Below are 17266 nucleotides of genomic sequence, written 5' to 3'. Positions count from 1 at the left end.
GGGATGACTTTGAAGGAGACCCAGCGTCCTACTTTCGCGACTTGCGCAAGTAGTAAACTTGCTAGCTATTATGAGATTGTGCTCCTGTTCTAGTCTTCTATTTTCAATAAAAATTTCGATGTTAATCGGGTCTTATTTCTTTGGCTTGATAAGGCTAAAGATAACCTTTTAAGCTTTATTTGTGTATAATGGATATTAGTTTAAAATTAGACTTAATTGGTCCCTCATTTAGTGTTGATTGGATAACTAATATTTATTGGTACATCATCAAGTTATATAAGAATTATATAACAGTCCACTAAATAACAGCCAGTACCTCTTATCTCTGCGCTGAATGATAAAGATCAATTCACCAAATTATTTGACTGCTTTTGCTTGGCTAGACTCAATGTGAGAATGTAATAATGTTAGCACGGTCAATTGAAATTGAGCCTCTAATTCCAATTCCAGGCTTCAACTCAATGCGATCAAATATCCGAATTACAAAAGGCTACAACAAGAGGACATGGGAATCAATGCCACTATGTATACCTAAATACTTTCTAAACTAGACAACGTCTAACACACCATGAAAAGTCTGCTTCATCTCTTCCTCTTATTGCCTTTTCCTAATTGCCCAGATTTGAAAGCATGTTCTTGCTCTTGAAGGAAAGCTAAAGCCTTCCCATACTTCTCGGCTCTTTCTTCTTCCACCAGTCTCTTCTCTTTTTCTTTCACCTCAAATAAGAAAGAATTGTCTTTACGCAATTCACGAGCTGCCCCTTTAGCTTCACGTTTTAAAAGTTTCTTCAACTTTCTGCTCTCAGCCCGTTCACGATCTGGATCATAATCTCTCCCCTTCACAAAGCTGCAAAACAAACATGACATTAAATGCTCCATTCCAGCCGGATATTCTAGATATTCCAAGTAACGTTATCTAACACAACAAAGAATATTAAAGATTAATATTCGGGGAAATGTGAATAGAGTAAATTACTTCTCCTCTAATTTTGGATTCAGTAGTTTGATAGGCTGTGGCTTCTGCTTCCGCATTTGAAGTGGTCGCCGTAGCATGTAATGTTCCTCTGCTTTAGTCTTAATGAGTTGTGCAGCGTCTTTAAATTTATCTTGCAACACATAGGGAATGTTTTCCTGCTGTGCCACTTCAAATAACAACATCGAAATCGGCAAGAACATTTCAGGAAAGGAACTCAATCCCTCGTAAGTGTTTACATATTCACGTAGGGTTTCAATCACAGTTACCAGCACACTTGCCCTGCAAATTGAAGTATACAATTTTGATCAAATGGCAACAACCTTGAGAAAGGGACATCATTAGGGAACTACGAAATCTAATTTACATCATTTTGAACAGACCTAGAAATGAGCCCAACACTGACTTAACATTTTTAACCTAGAATCTTGTAGGAATAATAAATATATTCATAGAAACCATCTAAAAGAAAGCGATCTTTATATCGTTGTGCCAGTCTAAATGGAGAACTTTCAAGGTTCAGTCATAAACAATATCTTGTCAACTGGGTAGTCAAAAAAAAAAAAACAAAGTAATGCATGATTTCTAGACATCACTAAAACACTATGGTATATCAGAGTGCATCAGCAAGTTCTATACCACAAAACAATATACCATATTGTAGGATTAAGTAATGTGATCGAACCCCATCAACTACCAACCTGAAGTTATCAGAGGTGAAAAAAGGTGAGTCCTCAGGCATGTCCATTATCGTTGTGAAATTCAGAGGACTACTCTCAACTTCACAATCACGTACGCAAAGTAATGGCCTGATTGCTTTGAAGTCCATAAGATGATAAAACTGCAAAAATGTAGACAATCACGCAGCTTTAGGGTAAGAGTGTCCATCATCTGGTAAAGTCTCAAGCAAAAGAAAGATAATTGACTCACTACTTGATTAAGAAAAACATTAGGAGCTTTCTAATATTCAAAATGTGATCCAAAACACAAATAATGGACCAAGGAATCATACTTGAGAATCCTGACATGAAACATGTTTCCTGTTTGTAGCTGCCATCAGCAAAGTTCGGAGAAACATTATTGCTTCAGGACAGAACTTCTTAGATTGTCTAGTGACCTGCAAAATGAATTAATCGCACAAATAACTCAAAAATCGCAACTGACAAAAAGGTGATGACATACAAGTTCAATCATGCAGCATACACTACATTAACAAATTAAAACACTCAAAACTTCATTAAAGGCTAATAAAGAAAGTATATGCAAAATCAAGGAGTGCAGAATAACAGGTATGCATAATGAAGAAAACAATTGGATAAGCACAGAACTCAAATGAAATTGATTAATTATGTAAAGCCCATTCAGAAGTGTCAAAAAGCACTTTGTTAACTTTCATCATGATGCAAGGGGCAAGACATGGATTTTACTTTAATTTAGTCATATTTAGGTCTAATGATTGGGTTATTAGTATTTAGTTTTATGTTTCATTTAATTGTCAAGAGTCAAGGGTATTTTTGGTAATTCGATAAATGGGAGTAGCCCTAGATTAAGATTAGGGTTTACTCATAAGTCTATTTAGGCGTGCTTTGTACTCCAATGGAAGGAGACTTTAATGGAATAAAAAATTCATGGAATTGTTCCACCTTCTTTCTCTCTTTCTCCCTCTCTCCCCTTAACTTCTTCTCTCTTTTTCTCCCCTTAACTTATTATTTCTTTCTCCTCTTTTTAGCTTGTTCTTTCATCCTCCCCTTTTCAGTTTCTTTCTCCTCTCTTTACCCTACTATCACCTTGTGATTTTGTGATAATTTGTTATATACATCACATCACCATCCACAATGTTGTGTTGCACGATGTTTTAATCCAGACTGAATCAACCTGTTGAATCATCAGCCAGTCATGATCTGGTCCAGTCAAACTTCTTTGACCTTTTTAGTCGAGAACCAAATTGGAATGTGCTTGGCCACAGTCCAACACCATGTGGCCTGTGGGTCGTTGCACTTTAATAAGTACTACATCCACAACAGGAATTGTACCAAGGTTTGTGAACTAAACTCCTCAAATACAATGCTTTATTACTTTTCATTGATCATTAAACCAACAGAAATATTTTACGCCCTACATTTCTTCTATAACAGATATTTAAAGCTTCTTACGTGTTTTTCCCCAAGAACAAAAGTAATTCTCTATAAACACATTATTATTAAAATAAGTGTGTATGTTCGTATAAGCTTTTATATTATATCAGGGCCAAAGAAGTCATTGTTTTATGTATATAAAAATATATATTTAATTTTACAATCCAGTGATTACATATTTTATTGTGTCATACCAATTTCATAAGTTCATATAGGTTGACCTGATGGTCCGACCAATGACCCATGAAGATCACAAACATATGATTGAAGAGATATTAATGCTCTTGTGACACAACATCAAAGACTCTTCAAAAAACCCTCTTATTAAACATACCATAAGGACAATGCAGAAACTGTAGAAAGAGGAATGGAAAATAGTTTTAGAAAATACATACAGAGAGAAGCATAGAGCATAAGAAAGATCCAATTGCAATATCACGACCCGACACAATAGGACAGCGCATCAGATATTCACACATCAACAATACTGCTGGAGTCATGACCCCATGACGAAAGTCAGAGCAAGGGAATATCATGGACCAGAGCCTTAAAAGAAATAACGTTTTTGATGAAGGCCAACTGCTAATTTCTGCAAGAATAAAAAGAATTGAACATTTTAAGAACATTGAACATGTGTGTGTGTGTATCAGAAACACTTAGTCGCAATGATGAATTTGGAAGAACAAACAAGTATATAACTTCGTTAGGTCTGACCTGGGTCTTTGATGCTCTCACAAAGTTGTGATCGAGTCCGTAATATCCTTTGACGAGCACATATTGCAGCAAAGTAAGGAATCTCCACACTCATCTCCATTAATGGCTTCACCAGCAAATTTAGTAGCTCGAAATTTAAAGGCTTTTTACTTGCTAAGATGGCAAAAAACTGAAGTAGTACACCATAAAACACCTACACGGGAGCAGAAACACTGATGAACATCTATGGAAATAGGTTGACAACATGGTTTATATGTAAAGACAAACCAGGAGCCATGGCAGACCATATCTTTCTTCTCACATGCAGAAAGTAAATTAACGTAAAACCAAAGATATACTAGAAAAATAATGAGCTATTTAGAAGGAAATTACAGCTAATAAGCTTATTGCTTCAAAAATTATGTGACAACTATAAACTAATATAAGTTAGTGACTAGACCCGATCAGCTTTTTTGAGAGCTCAGAAAGCGAGTTATGCTTCTAAAGTTAACAGCATCCAGACAAACCAAAACCAAACTGGCTCATCTACATGTCAACTTGTGTTCATCAAATCAAGTATGCATGAAAAATTGTTCTGTTATCAGCTTCCTTATACAGTTTGAATGCTCAGAAATCATCTAGTTTCTCATGAATTTCAAAACTTTCTACAAAAAGCTTCTTGAAAGGAGCACATATTAATATCTGGCCATACAAGTCACCTTAAAAAATGCAGATTATAATTTTATTATAGATTTCTTACTTGACTCAACCTTATGAAATGTTTTTTTTGATAAGTAACTCAACCTTATGAAATGTAAAAGCTGAGTCAAGCTTTGTGAAACTAAATTCAAGTCTCCGAGAATTGGGACACCAAATTCGCGAATATTACAAAATAAAGCAGTAAAATATATTTATATCAGTATAAGAGCATCTAAAAGTTTCATACTTGCATTTTCTTTCGATTTTCTGCTGCAAGCTTGATTGCATTGCTTGCCCGAATTCGATTGATTATCAACCCAATTTCAGTATTAGAGCGATTGTCTAACAATGAAGATAACTCTTCAAAACTCGTCGGAGCTTCAATTAAGTAGGGAAGGTCTGCTTGAGTTGAAAGGTTTCTACCATCTGCTTTTATTTTCTTGGCTTCTGAAGTATCTTTATCTGTCTTACTAGTTTTAGAAGTATCATTGTTCTCTGCCTTTTTCTGATCTCTTGGCCCCATCCATTGCTCATCATCATCATCATCAAGTTCTTCTTCACCTTCTTTATCGTCTTCCAAATCCGTGTCAAGATTATCATCATCACTTTGTTCCCAGTCCTTCAAAGATAGGTTGCTTTCACCTTCCTCATTATCTTCATCGGATTCTTCTTCATCACCTTGATCTTCAGCAGTTTCTGAATCACCAGAAGAATCACAAGCTTCACTCTCAAAATTGTTCTCATCCCTTCTTTCAAGAACCTCATCAACCCAACCCTTTTTGGTCCTGGGCTGCTCTTCGAGTGAGAAGGAATCACCTAGATCATCCCCAGATATGGATCTTAGCCCCTGGGTAGACTGTTTCTCAGCATCATCATTGTCTTCATCACTGGAATAATCAGGAGCAAGCATTCTCTTCTGTCGCTCTTCCTGATATGTGGTGCATCATACAAATTTTGTAAGTATTCGAGTTTATATTACCATATCATACAGTTGAAAAAAAATGGTGCATTTCCAGATTAGAGCATTCTATTCAATAATAAAGATGTACAACTCAATGAAACGGGATCCACATTCTCAAAGCTTGGTGACAAGTCTGACAATACATGCATGGCGTACATTCAACATCTTACTACAAATAACGTGCATCATTAATAAACTATATCAAGTGTTACATGGTAGGACACTCAATGTTGGCCAAGTCAAGCTATATTCATGTACCCTAATGAATATATAGCAAACTCACTATAAACGATAACAAACCACAAAGCCATTGTCAAGACTACAAGAACTCCATCTTTTATTGGCATGCATGCACATGTACCCGCACACACATAACACAACTATGATTGAGTGCGTTGCACTCATACCTCCAAACGCTCTAGTCGTTCTCTCTCCTCCTGAGCAATCTCTTCAGGAGTCTTAGTCCTGTCTGAGGGGCGAGCACGCATTTCCAGTCCCATCTCTTTGACAAGTTTGTCATAAGAATCGGGTTGATCCTGCAGATACAACAATTTAACACTCAAAATCGTGCAAGTAGCAAAACATTACAGTCTCACATCATATGCGAAAAAAATTATAACATGAGTACAGAACACAGAAAAACAGTGGTTTACTGCACGCCAAGTTGGAGATTTGATTGGGAGGGGGCTGGGAGTCTTTTTTTTTATTATTATTTTTGGTGGGGGGGATTGGGAAGACGCACAAGAACGAAGTAGTAGTAGATGTAGCAACTATTGAACAAAAGTTGTCATCGAGAAACTTCATCAGGAGATCATACCTGATTAATAGTTTCTATTTTTTGAGTTCTACATGACTCATCCTTCTTCCTTTGCTCATTTGGGATGCCCTTGTTTACAAGAGCCTTCAAAGCATTCATCTTTCCTGGTTCAGTTAACGATAATAACGCCTCAGACTGCACTAAGGATGTGAAGTTTTTGTCCAATTCTTCCATCAAATGTTCATTTTCATCCTTCTCTTTGGCTTTTTGGGCCTGGAAGAAGTTAGTGGAAAATGTAAATAAGGAAATAATGCAACTTCATTGACAAAGCAGTTTCATTAATATGAGAAGGAATGTTTACCTTAAAAAATTTGCTCTTTGAGATAATCTCTGCCATCACTTCTTTCTTGCTTTTGTGTTTCTGCAGTGAAAAAGGCATTGCTTTGAATCAGGTTCAAGCCATCATCCAAAATCATTCGCATAATTAGAGAGAGAGAGAGAGAGCTTCTTTGTTAGATAAATATAAAAATATGGAAGTTACTTATGAAAAGATATAGATCACTTTCTTGCACTAAAATCATCCATTCCAGGAATATGAATCTGGGTCAGAAAACTCTCATTTTCATGTCAGGAAATATGCATAAACCAAATTATCAAAAGCTACAATATACGCTGCTAATCTAAGTACTCAACTAATAGTAATGACTACGCGGTTAACTAGCACAATCAAGACGAATCTTAGTGGAACAAACAAAGAAATGAAACCTTTTTTTTTTCATTAATGCTAGAACCAGAAAACAGAGGACCAAGCGTAGGATTAAAAACAATCATTGTTGGCTAAAGCTGAAAAACAGCTCACTGGCATAAGATGGAGTAAAGGAAAAGCAATTCCCAAAAAGAGGTAATAAACAAGAGCAGTTCAGAGATATAAGACAAAAACATCAAACAAAATAGTCCAAAATAAGAAAATTGTCATTGAGTTGACAATCTACACCGTCATCATATATTCATATCACAAGTAATAATATAATTGTGAATGTAACAGACCAAAAGTGAGATAGAAGAATAGGTCTCACATTTTCCTCTCCTTCAACCAGACCCCTTTCCAGTCGATTCTCTGTCTTATGAGCATGAAGTTGCTTTAGCATCACTGACCCTGCACAGTTAAAGGCAATTTTGATGTGATCACCAATCCCGAATAACCAAGAATCAGATAGTAAGCAATAGCAATTGTCCAACAGAATCTATCAAAAAATAAACTACAAATTGCAGATTGCAGATTGTAAAATTCTGTAATCCAAGCAAGTTATAAGGGACAATATCACTAATCAACAGCAGAACTGTCAGCGAAAGTAGTGGTAGAAAATTGTAATTAAGAATGTCCAAAGAGTGTCTAACAGGACAGCAACCTATGCAAGGTTCACACGAATGTTCATTACCCAAATGTAGTGCCCTGGGGACCCTATATAAATTAAAAACATTCGGAAGAACTTGTTCTTCTATTCGAGAAGGATATAAGGTTTGTTTTTAAATGTCATAATTTATAATAATTTATCATATCCCAGAGCAGTTTGTAAATGTCAGGATCCAAAGCAGTGGATATTTTCATCCATAGAAAGAGAGATGGTGAGCAATCACAGAACCTATGCATCTGAAATCACACCCAAAAGCAAGAACTTCATAAGATAAAATTCAAGTGGAGTTACATTGATATGATACAAGTCAAGAATAATGCAAAGATATTGAGAGAGAGAGAGAGGGGAAAAAAGAGCATTAGATAAAGATTAATGTCCATATCAAGTTTTTCTTTTTCCTTTCTTTTTTTTTTTTTTTTTTTTTGCTTCTCCATTTGAGCAAAAGTCCACTCTACAGGTAAGGCTACAACAAAAAGCCTAGTAGTATTTCATGGGAGACAGAATAGTGCATCTCTACAATTATCTGCAGACTACAACTGGGGAAATAAAATCTCACGGCAATGGCTGAATCAATTTGCCACTAATGCTGACATCATCTACTAAACAAACAGTTATATCATAGACAGCATTAAATAAATTTATTATTTATACATACTCTCAGGGGCTTCACCATCATGGTCATCATCATCAGGCAGCATTTCATCCTCAAAATCATCCCTTTCGGACAATGCACCAAGGCCATGGATTTCAAAATCTTCTTCTTCTCCATCTGATAAGTTATATTTGCTTTTTTTATTCACTTTCAACTACAAAGGAAACAAGTTAAAATTTTAATTCTAAGAGAAATTATGGATAGTGATAACAATACTCTGCTCTGACTCAAAATCAGTTTAGAAAATATTAAGTTATCCGATGTCTTGTTGCCAAGAAAACTTAGATTCTTCATTTGTTTGGTACTATCCCAACAGCCAAATAGATTATGATAATTGCAAGAAGACCAATCAAAAGAAACTAATGCTGCGTTTAAATGAGACGCTACAGGAAATCCAACTGAGAAGCCACCACCAAAACGAGGTATACAAACAAGTGAACATCCCAGTGTTTAGGCAATCCAAACGAACATACCTGACGCTCACGCTGAGACCGCAGAATAGCCTTATCGAACTCGCCGAGTGCATCGTTTTGCTCCCCAATACGCTTATCCAAGAACACCGAAGCCTTCCCACTTTGCTCATACTCCTTCAGCAGCGTCTTCTTCCTCTGCCTCAACCCAAAAGAAGCAAAAATTCCATCACCAACCAAAAAAAATACATATATGATATATAATTTATCATGCAGTGATTGTGGAAAATGAATGACATTAAGGGAGAGGCAAAGGCGTAAATCTCGCTCGTGCCTTTTCAACGGCGAGGGAGCGAGCGAGTCCGATACGGCGCTCTTCTCCCTTGCGCTTCTTTCCGAGTATGTCGAATTTTCTGCGGGACCAAATGGTCTCGAAAGGGTTGGGCTTTGGGGCCTGCACTTTCATGGCTACGGCGTTGGGGCCTGACTTGTTCCTCTTCTTCTTGCTCTTCTTGCTGGAGTTGGCATCGGTGCTCGCTGGGTTTGATAGTTTAGCCATGCCCGATTTGATTTCAGAGAGTGTCTGTGTGCCCGTGTGGTATTATTAGGGTTTAAGCGTTTCGGTGGAGGGTGCAGCTAGAGCTATGGGTTTTGCTGATAGTGAGAGACTTTGGTGGGGCTCCGTCGGATGCGGGTCGGATTACGGTTAAGTTCCTAAAAAAAACAAATTATTCGATTCATGAGCTAAGAAATTTGTGGCTAATGATTCACAAATATTGTGGTCTAATCGTGGTTCTTGTTGATTTTTTAAACCGTCAAAATTTAAATCTCATTAGAAAAAAATAATAATAATAATAATATATATATATAGTTTTAGAGCACCCAATATATGGTTTGATTTAACATAAAATTGAATTGCATAAAAAATCTTTATTTCATTTATGTGGTGTTTGGATAGGAAATCCTAAAAATTTGGACAATAATCTTTTCTATTTTAAGTGAAAGTGAGAGAAGTTATTTTATGGTCAAAATTTAATTTTGTTGTATTTAACTATCTATGTGATGTTAATTCATTTATATTTTAAATGATGTGACAATATATTTATCATATAGTATCGTGTACATGATTAAATCTATAAAATAAACTCTTGCCTATGGGTATCTGAATTTCTCCCCATTGCCTTGTGCGCACATTCAAAATCATCATATTTTCAATCCCCAAATCTTACAAAAATTTTGTTCTTAAACCGACTAGAAAATTCTCCCTCAAATTTGTTGGAAAGTCCATTAGTAAGAAAATAAGTCAAACATTATAGACAGTTCATATTCTGAAAAAATGAAAAAATTAAAAAAATAACGATTTATATATAATTTTTATCTGACATTTTTTTAATTAAATTAAGGAACTTCACTTATACTTTATGAAGGATAAGCGTTTTTGTAACTATAATCTTAAAGTTTAAAATTTTGCAATGCCGTAAGTCCCATGTTTCAATCATTTTTAACTTCATCAATTTTTTTGTTAAAATGCCATTAATGCCCCCTTTTTTTGTTTTTTTTAAAAAAAATGATATAATTTTAACTTTTCAAAGTGTATTGTAACTTCATTTGTTGAAAATCATCAATTATAATCATCTTGCTTAAAAACTATATTTTTGCAAATTGGGTTCAGGAGGATTATGATCTTCTCAAATTATTTGTTCGAATTTAAGAAAAATCAGATATGTGATTTGTGAGCTTACTTATGAGAACCATCTAACCAAATAAAATTGGACTACCCAATCACTTATCCGGTCAGGTAGATCCCATAAGTGGTTTCTCACAATAATCTGCACAAATTCTCTTAAATTCAGGCAGATAATTTGATAGAATCTTAATCCTTCAAATGAATGGATTCAAATCTCCCGCAATTGCTGTGGTATTGGACCCTCTACAATTCCAATGGCTAGACTGAGAGGATCCTGTCCCGAACAACTTAAACTTATAATGCAAGACTCAAGTACACAAAATAAGTGAGGTCTACACCTTCATGTGTAAATTTCGAACAATCTAATAATAGATAATCATAATGTACTAGTCTCAAGGGTCTAATGCCCCCTTGCCCAATTGCCCATGCTGCATTAATATAAAGCATTGAGAAGTGATTCTTGTACAACAATATTGCATAACTTGTGTACAATGCAAAATACATAGGGTGGGATCTATGTGAGTAAAACCTATCACATGAGTCTCACCCATATGTATTATGTTATGTACAAATTGTGCAATATTATTGCGCAAAGAGTCGTTTTCTTTTTTCTTAAGGTATTTCACAATCTGTTTTTCGTTGTTATGTTGGCTGTTGGAGTACACAGCCGATCAAGGCCTTTGGAATGGACCACAATCTGGGCTACAAGCCCCTGAAAACTGAACTGCATGGAATTTAGGCCCAAATAGGTATTTGACAGAGTGGTGAACCACCCGGCTCAGAAAAGCGCTCGTTTATCAAACACAGGGGCCCAAAATGCCTGACACACCGCCAGCAACAAATGGTATTCAATCATTAATTTGTTTTATTGTGTATACAACGTGGACCGATACTATGCATAAACCATACGGTTCTGGATGCTTCCACTTGCATTAATCAGGTCATTTTTTAAATTATCATTAAGTTTTAGGAAAGAAGGTTATTAAATTTTGATCCAATTATTATTTTAAAAGTTAAATTAATTTAAAAAAAAATAAAAAGGCAGTTTTTAGTATTATTCTAGCAAATTGTGGGTAGCATATTAATCCAATATGAGTAATGCTATTTTATAAAATATTATAATATGACAGTAAGAATCGGCTAATATTAAAAAAAAAAAAAAAAACTTGTCAAAATACATAAAGCTGCAGCCACCAATTTCAAGATGTTATTAGGATCCTCTCCGGTTCTCTTATCCTGTTCCTTATAATGTAAGGGCATTCTTATAAATATATATATATAAAAAAAGTCAAAAATATCTGTAGATTATAAGGGACGGATACTCTCCGGCTCCCTTGAACCGGAGAGGATCCGTGTCCTTTCAAGATGAAGGTGAGAATTGTGAACCAATTAAGGACAGTTCCAGGTGGATCAGAGTGTCCCCCACGTTGTCCTTACTTAGGTCCCATGTCGCCAAGAAAGGTCTGCCATACCACTATGTGCCCTCACAGCTACCACTGTAGCATCTGGAAGAAACCCTAAAGGGGTCAAAGGACCCCCCACTGTCTCTCCCTTTGCCATCATAGCCCAATGGCCTAAATAATGGCACTACTGCCACTACTCACCTTTTTCATTCACACCCAATAACCTTTTCATTCCGCCGTATGATTTATTATTTACAGACAATACGGAAACAATCATACATTTTCAACTGGTAAGATTAGACGACTCTTTATGATGATCACAAGACTCAGATATAGTTAATATATATTTATTTTATATATATATGCAGCTTAAGCCAAGAGCCAGAAATCTTTCTGACGCTTCGTGGTGATCAAATACCCTCCAAGCTTCTTGCTTTTCCTCCTCACTGCAATTGCCATGCAATCGGCATTTTGGATACAGTACTCCACTACTCCACCGGTAACCCGGTTGCCTGCCCACATCATCAGCAGACGCCATGTTGTGGAGCGTTTTTTCTGTCCCAAAACCAGCATTGACGCCCCTTGTCTTCTTGCTTCTTCCACTATTGTAGGCCCTTTCTCCTTCCCTTCCACCACTGCAACCTCAATTTGCACCTATGAGGACCATGATCGATCACCACAGACAAACAGCACTCATAAAAAAATAATAATAATAAATTTTTTTTTTTTAAAAAAAGATGACAAGTAATCATATAACATATTGCAATAAATAAGCTTACTTATAAGATTGAACAAACTGCATATATATATGTGACAAAAATTGAGCATGTCAGACGGCTTTGAAAAAGTTATAAAAAGACGATCAATGATCGAGCTGATAAACTGAGATATCCCACCTCCGGTCAGGAATAAAAAGAGATATACCCACCTCCGGTTTCTTCGATTTGCACAATTTTTTCAAAGAGTCAATAAATTCATAAGCCCTTGGAACAATCTCCAGCTTGCCGGAGCCTTGACCGGTACCTGTGAAAAAATATCAATCAGAACCATACTACTTTTTCAGTGAATAAAGAAACGAACTTACATGGAAAAGAAAAAAGAAGAAGACTCCAACCAGCAGCTTGCTTAGATGGCTTGGTTACACAAAGAAGAATAACAGTGTCCTGAGTCTGAACAGTGTGAGAGAGTGCCCATTGCAAAGCTCCCTTAGCTTCAAGGCTTGAATCAACCACAATCATTATTTTCCTACTAATCACCAACACGGGTACTTTTTCCTCGCCGGGATTCTGAGTTTTGTTATCAGTTTTGGTGGAACTGATATTGTCATGAGGCTTAGAATGTGGAGGGGAACGGACTCTTGCATGAGGCCTAATTCTGTTTAGGCAGAAACCCGGCAACTTTGCACTTATTTTGGCCATTAATTCTATCTCCTAAGAGCAAGGCAGAAGAAGAGATATTGATCAGTGTGGCAACAATGAAGCCTGCCTTAGCTTGGCTGTGGCTCCTGAACAAATTTCTAGATGTGGGTGTGGTCCGGCCATGGTTTGTTTCTGCTTTGCCTTTTCCCCTTTTCTTTCTTTTGCGTACGCTTCATCATTGTATTTCTTTTGTTTCCTTTTATTTCCGCTTGTGGGGGCTTAGTAGTCCTGAACGTGCTCGTCATGAAGCTGTAGGCCCATCCGGCCTCTTAATACCAGCTGTTCAGTTGATCAGCACAAGGGAATGTAGCATGTTAGCGTAATGAATTGTATTGCTTAGGCGCTTTTCCTCTCCTTGTATATAGCACGTACCTTAATTAATATATAAGGCTGCAGGTTTAATTTCCTTGTTTTATCTTTTTTTCTTTTCCTTGGATCGACCTTTATTTTTTCTACAAATGTGCACATGTGGTGCAGTTTAAACTACAAGATTGAAGCCAGATCCGTGGTATGTATACAAATCAATTAAGATTAATTAACTTTAATTTATTTTAAGTTAGTATTTTCTGAAAAATAAATACTCTAAATTGAGAAGTTATAAAATTTAGGTGTTTTCTTTTAAAAGGGATGAAAGTTTAAGGGTTAATGTTTTAAGTGAAATTCTATCTAGAATTATTAAAATCCTCCTTTAGTTTATTAATTTTGATATAATATTACTATGTTTCATTTTTGCAACAAATAAAAGCATCAGAATGGAAGCTAGAATAAAATTAAACATATATCTTCATTAGCTTCCATTTTTTTTCTTTTTGGGCTTTACAATCGATCCTTTTTATCCCAGACAATACAATGAATCCCCTAGAGACACTGAAATAGCTAGCATATATACTATACATTCGTGCATGTCAAAAGGCAGCCAAACCTGAAGGTTAATTTTTTTTTTGAACAAAAAACTTGAAGGTTAATTAGATTCCAAAAGACTATACATATATAATTAAAGAGATCGAACACCCGTCAAGCACTCGATGTAGTTTCTGACAGCAATTCCAAGTTCTATTAATTGGTTACTCTTGACTTTAGGTGGAGGCCAAAGTCTATCTCTATTCTCTAATGAGACTTGCTAATGTAACCTTTTTTCGAATCAACTTCTGCTATTCTAACAGCCACATGAAGGCCGGTCACTTTTCTTTACGTATACTGACAGTTAGACAAAATATATATATGCTAGGGAGATATATTTATAGAGAGATTGTAGTGAACAAAAAATCTTAGACTAAATAAGAAAGATAATAAGCCCTACAAAGAAATAGAATAAAGCTTAATTTAAAGAATATAAAATATTCTAACATTAATGTCGATGCCAATTGCTTAATTAATTAACACTTGGTTTGATTCTAGTGCATGCAAATCTCAGTCATTTAACCCATATCATAAAAAGATTTTTTTTTTTCTTTAAAAAAATAAAGCCATTTTATGAAAAGAAGTGGACATGAAAATTGGCAAGAGAAAAATCTGACAGTAATAAGGAGGTCGAAGTGCCGTACGTGCTCTCTTAGGTGAGCAGTACTGAGCTTAATTAATTATAATATTTAGTTCCTGCAAGCCTTTTTTTTATTATTTTTTTTTCTTTCTTTCTAGTTTAGTACTCCAATTAAGCACCGTCTTAATTAGTATAATGATTAGGGCCTAGCTCTTAATTATATATTTATGTTTTGCATCAAGTAACGTGGCTCAAACGCTACAGAAATCATCATTCTGAAAGTGTTACGGAAATTACAGCACACATTTTCAATGATTTTTTTTTTTTGCCTATAGGAAAAAATATCTTAAAATGATCGATTAATTTGATAAAGACTAGTCCACCTTTCTTAATGTAATAATTTCTAAAGGAAGACTCGCTTAATGAGATGTATTAAGTTGTGTATCTATAATGAGATATTTCAGTACTGTTGCCCCGGTAATGTGGTCCTCCTGTCTTCTTCAATTTTTTTTATTTTTTATTAATTTTTTCATATATATGCCTTGCGCTTTTATGAACCAAAGTTCTGGAATCCAAGGTCATGGTAGGTCTAGCCTTAGATCCCACAAATAAAGGGGCTTATGGTAGTACTTGTAATTGTCCATTCTAGCTAATTGAATCAATTGATGCCACATTTGTAATTGTGTATAACCCACGTGGGGATGATGGTAGAATTGTCAATTTTTTACACGACTTGTGAATCTAACATGAATTCAATACGAAATTAGCGGATTAGGATTGACCTATATAGTCTTCTTATACCCATACTTTGACACAACTCGTACCCGACACACGATATTTAGGACTACAATTTATTTTTTATTTTTTTTATAAGCTGTGAACTTGACACGAACCCACCATGAAATTAGATGATTATGATTAAAGAGTCTGACCCATTCAATTAAATAAATTGAGTTAAGATTGACCTATATAGATTTATACATATGTTTTAATATGACCTAAACATGATATCCAAACACAAATCGCCACCTTATGTGATGGTTAGGGTGATGTAGGATGTAGGAATCACCTAAAGCCCATACTCGAGAGAGAGTTCGGCTGGACCCGAAAAGCATGGTCCAAACCCTCAAAATCGGCAGCCTTGCATGCATGTCCAAACCCAAAAAGGGGCTTCAATCCACCGAAGAAGGCCTGTAACCTAGCAGACTCAGAGCTATCGCCCAGTTAGCCACTCAGACTAGCTGGCCGGGGAGCATCCGAATAGGTGCCAAATCATTATAACCCATGAAAGGCACTAGAAGGCCAAGAACGCCGCATATAATAGGACGAGAAAACTTGAGGTATCCATGATCATCTTCTTCTTCATTTACCATTAGCTAAATATTCTATTCTTCTCCTGCTAACAACTCTTAACCGCTTTTTTCCTTAGAGCTCCTCCGTGAAGGGCGGCCCGAAGTTATTGCAGTGATCGGAACACCAACATAGGCAACGGTACGGTTGACGTAGGGTAGGGGACAAATTTATGTTCATGCAAAAGCGAATCTGAATTACCGCTTCCATCACAAAAAGGTGACACACCAACTTCCAGTTTGACCTTCTGGGTTCTACCCGATTGGCCGCAATCAAGTGGCTTTCTCACCAAAATGGGGTGTTTACGTGTCAAGCGAGCAAGATAACCCCAATATATATGGCCGGCATGAGAATCATGTGATTTCGGATTAGGTAAAAGACTTTGTTATTTATTTTCACTGTTTTTAGAATTTTTACCTCTTTCTCAACCTGCTTAATTACTTTTCCTTTTAATAATATTCAAGGCTGACCAATCGAAGTGATCGATTACACATATAATAAAGACATGCTTTTGTAATGATCGTGATTAAATTATTTAGGCAATAGAAAAAGGGGAAATTAAATCATGATTGTATGTTAACTGACTTAGAGGATTGAATATTAATTATTTTATATCCAAATGAAATCAAAATTATAAAAGTGAGATAGGAATTAAGTACGGTGTATGCATTTTGGACCAAGCTGCTAGCCATGCATGTCACCCTGTCATTTGGACTGGGTAAGCCATGCATGACATGATGGGCTGGGCTAAAATTTGGGCTTTGACAAAATCCTTTAGGACTTCCATCGGCTCAGCCCAAATTTCAGCCCTATAATAATTTCTACACATTGCTTAATGTTGCCTTCTGTTTGGGCTTATAACCTCTCCCAACTTCAAATTAAGTACAATAATATGGTCTAGAATAGGGGGAAAAGAAAAAACACAATATATAATATGGTCTAATGGATGAGAAAGAAGTATTCCCATTATGTAATTCATATATCTAATGGGCTTTTAATAATACAACAATGATAACAATAACAAGAAAAAAAAATAAGAGGTAAAAATTCCAAAAGCTGAAAGCATGCAAGAGATTTCCATGTGGAATATATATATATATATGACCTTCTTAAAACGAAATTTTTGAACGACCAAAATTTCTTTAATGAACTTAAAAGAGTTGGACTTTTAACTAGGAATATAATTTTATTCATAAAACATATTTGGAGTACTACAACTTTTATTACAATCCT

General features: G+C 35.7%; 2 protein-coding genes across 2 annotated transcripts; both read right to left on the bottom strand.

The window, feature by feature from the left end:
- Positions 1-348: 348 nt before the first annotated feature.
- Positions 349-9334, bottom strand: LOC133869838 (uncharacterized). The gene is made up of 14 exons (XM_062306926.1): positions 9030-9334; positions 8759-8893; positions 8289-8439; positions 7295-7374; positions 6580-6639; positions 6279-6491; positions 5869-5997; positions 4748-5428; positions 3823-4015; positions 3504-3697; positions 1986-2090; positions 1675-1814; positions 977-1255; positions 349-847 (listed from the first exon to the last, which is right to left on the bottom strand). Exons 1-14 carry the CDS (start codon positions 9252-9254, stop codon positions 583-585), a joined length of 2850 nt encoding a protein of 949 aa, XP_062162910.1. The 5' UTR covers positions 9255-9334; the 3' UTR covers positions 349-582.
- Positions 9335-11597: 2263 nt separating this feature from the next.
- On the bottom strand, positions 11598-13545 carry LOC133858487 (universal stress protein PHOS32-like). Its single transcript, XM_062293962.1, has 3 exons — positions 12900-13545; positions 12714-12808; positions 11598-12439 (listed from the first exon to the last, which is right to left on the bottom strand). Exons 1-3 carry the CDS (start codon positions 13201-13203, stop codon positions 12155-12157), a joined length of 684 nt encoding a protein of 227 aa, XP_062149946.1. The 5' UTR covers positions 13204-13545; the 3' UTR covers positions 11598-12154.
- Between the last annotated feature and the right edge of the window lie 3721 nt (positions 13546-17266).

This window comes from Alnus glutinosa, chromosome 1 (genome assembly GCF_958979055.1).
Source record: "Alnus glutinosa chromosome 1, dhAlnGlut1.1, whole genome shotgun sequence".
NCBI lineage: Eukaryota > Viridiplantae > Streptophyta > Magnoliopsida > Fagales > Betulaceae > Alnus > Alnus glutinosa.
This window is presented reverse-complemented; position numbering and strand designations above follow the sequence as displayed.